General features: G+C 47.3%; 1 protein-coding gene across 1 annotated transcript in view; it reads right to left on the reverse strand.

Annotated features, from left to right (window-relative positions):
* Positions 1-8,663, reverse strand: part of LOC104502381 (plexin-B1-like) — a gene marked incomplete at both ends in the record, with an annotated part of 21,513 nt that overhangs the window by 5,651 nt on the left and 7,199 nt on the right. Inside the window, 6 exons of the mRNA XM_010146347.1 lie at positions 324-449; positions 2,345-2,453; positions 2,547-2,655; positions 5,483-5,639; positions 6,340-6,472; positions 7,176-7,276. Of these exons, the coding sequence (XP_010144649.1) occupies positions 324-449; positions 2,345-2,453; positions 2,547-2,655; positions 5,483-5,639; positions 6,340-6,472; positions 7,176-7,276 (735 nt within the window). The remainder of the gene's footprint in view (positions 1-323; positions 450-2,344; positions 2,454-2,546; positions 2,656-5,482; positions 5,640-6,339; positions 6,473-7,175; positions 7,277-8,663) is intronic.

Genomic DNA, 8,663 nt, shown 5'->3' on the forward strand with positions numbered 1-8,663 from the left:
AAGTTATTCCAAGAACTACCATCTACAATGCAGCACAGGTGCAGCTGAATCCAAACACCTGCAGATCTTCTCCAGCAGGCTGCTGCACACCTGCACTCTCCTTCTCTGGGAGAAAGAAATTTCTCCTACCCACTGAGAGATCCAGCTACGTAATTCTTTATTCACAGAAGTAGGTCATTCCTCTAGGTGTTTCTGCAAAAAGGATAAACCTAGGCAGAGCCACAACTGTGTCTGTCTTACGTGTATTTTTAGCACTCCGGGTTGCACAAGCAGTGCTCTGCCTTAATACGGTTTCCCAATGCTGATGGAATTGAGCTGACTACCTGATAGAGGTGGAAGTTCTTTCCCAGCAGGGTTATCTTCCTCGCCACGTTGACTGGAAACAGTGACGATCCCTGGATTCGCTGCACGCAGGGACATGCATCTGGACCCCAGCTAAGCTCTTCATTCTGAAAACAAACACAGGTCTTTAGAGATCTCCATGGCGCTGAAACAGGGAATCGAAGCCTAACAGGAGACAAGCAAGCCCTGTCTGGACAAAGACGCAGCTGTGCTTCTTTACCACGAAGTTACAGGAAAGCAAAAGAGCCCAAAGAGTTGAACAGCAGAAAAGCTGTGAATGTGCAGGACATCACAGCAGGTGCCACCTTCAGGTCAGCAGCTTCTCTACAAGACCTGGGAACCTCACACACATTTTCTTTCCCCGTCAGGCTGCCACTGTTCACTCTGCACGTTACAGCAGTCAGCTTCTATGCTCTCAGAGGGCACAACCTCTCCTGTGTGCTGAAATAATAGACTAGCAATATGACTGAAAATTTCCCAGTGTTACAGCCTTGGACTGTGCATTCCAAAGCCCAGCAACTTACCTCTTCCCAAAACTCAGGGGCATCATACTGATAGTCAAGGTCAGGGTGGAGGATCCTGGGAAAGTCAGGGACATCTCTTTCTGAAGAATCACCATCACCCGACAGAAGAGTAGAAGCGGAAAAGGGAGATGTGTCATTCTCAGCCTGCAGCAAATCCATCGAGTCCTCCATGTCCTGGAGCTCTCTGTCCTCCTCCAGCGGCCAGCCTGGGGGAGCTGATGCTGGGAGCTCTGAAGGAGGAAGTTCAGTTCCCAGCAATCTGGGAAAGTCATCAGAGGCAGCAGGACCCCCCGGCACCTGGCTGGGGGTTTGCGGAGATGACATGGCAGAATTCTGTGCCTGTGTGGTAGGAAAAGAACTCGGAGACCACTTGAAACTAGTGGTATGAGGGGAAGGTGTTATTGCTGCTGACGTGTGCAGAGGGCTACCCACCAAGGTGGTGGGAGGGTTGGTGTGCTGTGGCTCCTGGGCAGTGGCTGGCCCTTCAGTGGGCAAGGCTGCATGATCCACGTTTTTGGATGGGCTGGTGAGGACAGAAGCAGCAGGAGAAGTTGTCTCTGGCACAGTGACAGCAGGGTTGTCTGCTGGTGGTGGTAGAGGGGATTCTGTGACAGCCTGGAGAGAGACTGCTTCAGTTGCGAGAGTCAAGTACGTATAGCTGAGAGTTTCTGCAGAGTCAGTCATCGTATCCAAGGCTGTGGAGAGCGTGATGTGGTTCAGCTCTGTGGGGGGCACAGTGCTCATTGCCACATGCACGGGGGGAGTGATGGGTTTTGTGGCCGCAGCTGGGGCTGTTGTAGAGGACTTGGTGAGGGGAGCTGCTGAAGAAGGAAACACACTTGAGGTAGGGATCTGGGCCTAGAGAAAAACAACATGGTGAGGTGAGAAGAGAGAAAGAAAGGAACCAGAACAAAACTCAGACAGAAAAACACTCCGTATTACTTTCTGTAGCAGAGTTCACAAGAGGCTCCTTCACCCACTGGATTTCAACGACAGCTTCACCTCATGCCACCTTGTCTTGGGATGGGACTGGGGAAACCTCACAGGGCAGAAGCCCCTGAGCATTCCCTCTTCCCACAGACGCCTGCACTCGCCTCCACTCAGAGGGAGGTCTGCTTCACCCCCCACAAAACTGCAAGGCCACCTGTAGCAGCCAAAACAGGCATCTGTTCCACTCCCCCACTGGCAGCCTCCCTGCCAGCTTGCTCTTGTCTCTTGCTTTGGAAACACAGGCTGGATAACTCCAGGAGAAGGGTGACCTGCTTCACCTGATGGCACTTCCTCAGAAACCTAACAAGCCCTCGTACCACGAGGGACGCAGAGCCTTGCGTTGCTCCAAGGGGAGGCTTTGCTCCAACAGCTCTCCTCCTTGCTCGATGTGACTGACAGCTGCTGCTTTAGCTGAGAAGAGATCTGAATCACTGCAGCTCGCTGAGGCTGTTGTAGTGCACAGGGCTAGGGCTGGGCAGGAGACTCACCCTCTCATTGTAGATAATGGTTCCTTCCTCACAGGCTGCTTTGTGGGTGCAGAGGTGCTGCTGGATGCACCAGTTACATCCCCAGAGACTGCTCACACACTTCTGGCACCTGGAACAATGACAGAAAAGCAGCTGCTAAGACAACCTGGGAAGGGACAGCCACCCTCCCTATCACCAGAGACAAGAAAAAGCAGGTGCTCACGGTGCTGATTTCCACAGCAGGGCCACTGCAGCACAGTCATAGAAAGAGAAGTCCACGGAAGCAATGAAGATGTCATGGAAACGCACTACAAGCTTTATGGTGACATGATCTGAAAGTGAAAATAAACATTTTAGAAATGGAGCCATTTTAAGTCTGCCATACTGTTAAGAGCCACAATATGCGTTAGGAAAGACACTGTCAACCATGGAGACTGATTCCCTTCCACGCTTCCAGCATCTCGATCACTGAGTTATCCTACAGACACTAAAAACAGGTTGGACAAGTTTGTCAGGAGTAGTTTACGACAGCTCTTGCCAACTCCTGGGAAGGAAGACTAGTCTGGAGATCCTTCCATCTCTATCTGCTAGAATTCCACTGTCATCTCTGTAATAGAGGAAGATGCAACATTTCAGGCTCAAAGCTGCATGTCTACCTTTGCCATCCAAAAGAAAACCAAACCCTTAGTACGGACATGCCCTTCCCATACTGCCTTCACCTTGAGCTTTGTTCTACGTCCAGAGAAGTGAGTCAGTGAAGATGTTTATAAGACTTGTAATCTCACTCGCAATGACTGAAGGCTTATCTGCTTTAAATCCAGGTCTCATGTCAACTGCAAGCCTCAGGAGAGCCCAGTTCTCTGAGCAGAGACTATCACTGTTTCCTGATAGACCGAATAGCTGCAGAGATGGTCAAAACTTACTGCAGCTGAGAGCATGAGCTTGAAGGAGATATTTTGCATATGACAGTACTAAAACAGCTAATTAATCTTATTCCAGACAAATGCCCCCAGCCACAGAGTTGGGTATTAGTTCTCCAAATACTGGGAACATGAGGCATGCTCTGCTCAACTCCGGGAGCTGCCACTTCTTCAAGACAGCTCACTATAAAAATAAGGAACAAGTCCATTGTTCCTCTCTTGGAATTCAGACCTCCTCCTGCAGGTGAGCTCTATTCACAACACAAAACAATTAAGGTGTCTGTTGAAGGATCAGTCAGGCCTACACTGAGTTCCTGATGTGATGACAAGTGAAGCGGCATGCCAGTAAAACAGCTGGTAACGAGGTGTGTACGAAACCCCATGCTTAGGGGGAAACAAGGGTATCCTATACAGCTGGAGGCAGGAGCCACTGCAGTCCTGTCAGCTCCCATCACTGTCGTAGAGGTGATTGCATTTGGCAGTGCTGGAAGGGCTAACGCCTCCCAGGAGCTCAGGGTTATGACACCATATTTATAAATACTCCCTCCTCCAAAAAGGCCATTATTTCCCATGGCTGCCAACAGTACTGTTCAGCGGTACAGAACATGAGGTTGAGCACTTGCAAATTGAGAGCAAGAGCTTCTGCTACCAACTTGGAGCTCAACAGCTTGAAGTGACAGATGAGCCGGTATGCAACCTTTAAAACACAGCTGAAAAAGCCCGAATATTTTATTGAGCTGGGAAAAGCACTGCAAGCAGGAAGAGGAAAGTGCTGGTGTCTAAAGCCCTGATGAGATCTCCTTTAGAAAACAGTGTATGATTCTGGTTACCAGCTTCAAATTCATTTAGCAGAGCACAGAAGCCGTGCAAAGAAAGGCCAGCATGCAGTGAAGGAGAGAGGAAGTCTGAGTAACAAAAGAACACAAAGAAGAAGTTGACTTAGTTACAGGGCAAAACTCTGTGCTAAGAGTGCCTGGCCATAGCTCACTGAGCGGGAGAAGAGCTGTGCAAGCAAAATGAGAACACAGATAGATCAAACGGACACGAACCATCCATGAGCAAGTTCAGGCTAGAAAAAAGAAGCGACTGGTTAAGCCTCAGAGACATAATATGAAAGAAACATGGGATGGAATCTTGAAATAAAAGCGAGACTGATTTACAAAGGAGTCAGTAAGCCTGGAATAATGAGAACTAGGCTGCGGCTTTATCCACACTGATTTTTCACGACTGTGCTCAACTTCAGGCCCACATCTGCAAAACAGAGAGGCCAATCCTGCCCACCCTGCCTTAGTGGCAGCACATGAAGCCCTTTCCCTGTGTCTGACCACCCCGAATGGAGACCTGGTCAGTTTGTTCCAGACTAGAGCAGCGTGACAACCAGATATAACAATATTATAAATAATATGAAAAATGAAGGAGTTTGGGATTAAATGAGTGTGTTAGCTGGGTTCTGCGGTCGTGTTCTGTCCATGGAGAGTGCTTCAGGCCTATTAGCCAGCTGCATACTTGCACGGAAAATTGGTTTAGCCATTTAGGTGGATCGCGTGGAACGCGTCCCAACCAGCACCTGCCTTTTACTTCAGATGAGCAAGTTCTTTGAAGAGATCAGATCATCAGAGCTAACGCTGGGTAAAATCCAATGCAAAGACTATAAACTGAGAACTTTCTAGGTTCTTCAGAGTGGCCAATTAGCAATACTCAGCCAGTTATTGTTCACCGTAATAGAAGGCTGACTGTATTTTCTGAGGTTATGCTGCATTGCAGATTCATTTCCAGCTTTAAGGACTGCAGATCTCTTCTTGCCTCTTCTTACATGTGCTTCCTTCTCCCGCTATGACATGGGTTTTGAGAAGGTTTGCATTTTGTTTGATCTAAATAACATCATTTAAGTATTTAAGAGAGTCCTCTCTCCAGATTTACGACAAAGCTGCCAAACCAGCCACCACTCTAGACTGCATTTCAGATCATATTCAGATTTGCATACAACCCTTCAAGCAGGATCTCCTTTCCAACTACCAGAATTTGGCACGGGAATTTGGCAACAGCCCAAAATAGCATAGGATATGTGTGACACGCAAGTAGAAAGCAAACAGATATTATGACAGGATGAACTGAACACCTGCTGACAGACCACGTACATTCATGGCTGTTAATCCTGGCAACCTGACAGACCTATAACGTACTTTCTCCCAACAATGTTATCAGAGCTACCATGCTCCATTTAAAGCATGTCACTGACCTGCTCCTGTTGGCAAAGCTGGTGCTTGGCTGGGATCTGGAGAAGGACACATGATTCCTGACTCTGTCAGAACTGCTGGGCTTTCATAGTCTTCAAAGTAACACGAGTAAAATTCTTCCTCACGCAGAGAAGGTAAGTCTGAGATAGCCAGGAATATCTACGAATTCAATAACATCCAGTAAATAATTGCCCTCTAACGCATTCTTTAATCTAATCTTCTGGTTCTATCTTTTTAAAGTCAGAGCCCCATAAAGTAATTCTCTATACACACCCCCATTTTCCTATAACACCTCCTAGGACTGACAGTTCCATTCACCACTTCTTGCCGTTCCCAAACTGAACTTGGCACCCACCAAGCAACTGGCAACTTCTCCTTTGCCCATGTCTGTAGCAAAAGACAGGGTCTTGCCATCTCCTGACACAACGACAGACTTAGCAACTCTGCAGCACCTTCTTAGCCTTTCTGTCAGCTTTCAGATATAAGACCGAAGCTGTAATTTTGGGCAGCCCCTTTCAGAGCTTCCTGACAGCAAGTGTGAGAAACATTGTGAAACCACTGACATAGGCATTTTATAGATACTAAACCAAGAAGGGACCCCACCCAAGCAGCCATCAAGTACTCCAGAATACCCAGTAACTCTCAGGAGCGAAGGATGTTTAGTTTTATAGGAAAAAACAATGAAATTATCTCCTGGTACCACCAAGCTGTTAAATCCCTCATGTGAGGCAGAAAACATGTGCTTGAAGGCCCAGTGATCTGGTACCCCACTGAAAGCAGCGGGAAGAATTGTGACACCTTAGAGTTTGCAGGGGACTTTCTACATGCTTCAGCATCATCAGAGGATCACCACACTCACATTTCTCTTTTCCTCTCTGCTGATATTGGCTGGAGTTAGCAACTGGACAGACAGACACTGCTGTGTGGAGTTAAAGCTCCAGAGCCACTGCTCACTCAGCCTGGACCGCAAGCACTCAGAGCGACGGCTGCACCTGCAGGGAGACAGCAAGAAATCCTGTGAGAGATCTGCACAGCCCTAGCAGGACACGGTCAGCTCCCAAGCTGGCACTGGCTGGCTGAAGCCTTGCTGGAGTTTTGGGGAAGCTGCCACACAACCCATAGAAGTCATCGCCGTCTCCCACCACCTTCAGTAATAGGATGAATTGCTGCCAAATTGTAGATGGGTAGGCACTTTTTAGGTTTCAAGGTTCATCAACTAGTTCCTGTGGCATTCTTTAGGGAGACAGAGCCAGCAAGCAGAGAAACATGCTGGAACAAAACATGTCTTAATTAAGCAAGATCAGCAGGGGAGCAGAAAGTGAAAATGAGCGCTAAATAAGAGAGTGACGCCAGAAGAGGAGATAAGATAGTTCCTCTACATTTGAAATGAGGCAGTTTGAGCTGCAGTCAGACTAAAACCAGGCTGAAATCCACTGGGCAAGAGCATCACGCGTGGTGACCAAAGACCCAAAAAGCAATGGAAAGATACCCTTGCGTGCATCTGTGACTGCTGGTGCTGTTTTAGGGAGGTGGACAGCAAAATGGTAAGTTAGAGATAATAGCCCATAAAGGAACTAAAAATACACTAAATCCAGATACACAGACATACCCAGACACAAGGAAGAGAGTAAGTGGAGGCAATCTCTAAGCACTATGCCTCAAAAATCCTTGCAAGTGACCAGGGATCTATCTTACCGTCCCTGAAGGACACACCAACCACAGTAAGGATCTTTCAGTGCCAGACAGGATTCACAGTCCAAGTACTGGGAACATTCCAGAATGGGAACCTTCGCTACCTGTCAGAGAAAGAAATCAGTGAAAACACAGCACCTGCAAGACAGGCCCCATGCCTATGGCTCCTGCCTAGCTGGTCCCATCATCTGCACGTTCACTGAAACAGCCTCTTACTCCTCAACATTGCATAAAAACACAGAAAAAAGGAACGAGTTTCCAGAGCCCACCTCCGGTGAAGGACAGACACACATCAGGCTGCACAGAGGCGCTGAGGCAAGCAAAGTGAAATGCTATTAACGGGATATCCATGACACTTTTTGCAAGGAGGAGATTTTATTTAGTGATAAAACTGTACTTTAACACGACAGATCAAAGAACAGCAGACTGAATACCATGCACTCTTTTCCTTTTCTGGGCTCTGTCATGGGAGATCACCTCTCTTAACATGTGGGAGACTGAAGCTAGAGACAGCAGCTCCAGCCGAGGCCTCTAAACGCATCTGCATTATTGCCCAGTCTACCTGGCAGAACTATCTTTTTGACTGAAAGCAGACCAAGAAGCTTTGATCAACGTCGAACAAAAACCTTCTGCCCTCTGGGGCTCAGTTTTACTTCCAAAACCCTTCTCCTCTATCTTGCTATCCTTGCTGATTTCAGCCTCTTGCCCTTCCTTTAATCTGCTACTACACCGTCAGTGCTTTAACACACCAACTTCTAATCCCCAACCTATCACTTTTGCTAAGTACACGATGCAATTTGCATATTGAAATTGTCAGGACAATTACTGTTAAGGATATATTTCAGATTTCCCTAATCATCTTCCACTCACAGATCTCAATTCCTCCTTTGAAGTGTTACAGAATTTCAGGGTATCTCAAAGTCCACTGGGGGGGTGAAGAGAAGCAGCGATGTTCCAGCATATTCTCATTTTTCATTTTTTCTCCAGACTAACTCAAGAGCTGCATTTTCCTTCACTAAGAGGATCCTTTTCTCTTCAGCTCAAGGAGCTGAAGAGTGGTGGTGTACAAATCCTCTCAAATAAAGTATCCATAGCTTGGCTTCCTCCTCAGCAATATTCCACGAGCCTGAGGCATTGCAATGCCTCTTTTCCAACTGCCACCGGGCACAAATCGAATTACAGAAAGCACCATACCTTAGACAGCTTGATTTCACCTACAAGACTGTTGTTATAAACCCAGCCAGAGCACACCTCTGCTACCTGAAGACATTTCCCATTTCTGCTTTGTGTAGGTTACATGCCTACAGAAGAACAGCTTAATCTTTCAATCGATTAAAAACGGGAGAAGTGGCACCATTTTAACTACACAAAAACTGTCCTTTCTCTTTTTAATCTTCTGCAAAGCCAAGACAGGTCACATTACTTGTGAACCCAGAAGCCTCACGTTCTTCCTCCTAGATGGAGATGCCAGGTTTTGTCCAAACCATTCCT

The sequence above is a fragment of the Buceros rhinoceros genome, unplaced genomic scaffold (genome assembly GCF_000710305.1).
Source record: "Buceros rhinoceros silvestris isolate BGI_N320 unplaced genomic scaffold, ASM71030v1 scaffold29702, whole genome shotgun sequence".
Lineage (NCBI taxonomy): Eukaryota > Metazoa > Chordata > Aves > Bucerotiformes > Bucerotidae > Buceros > Buceros rhinoceros.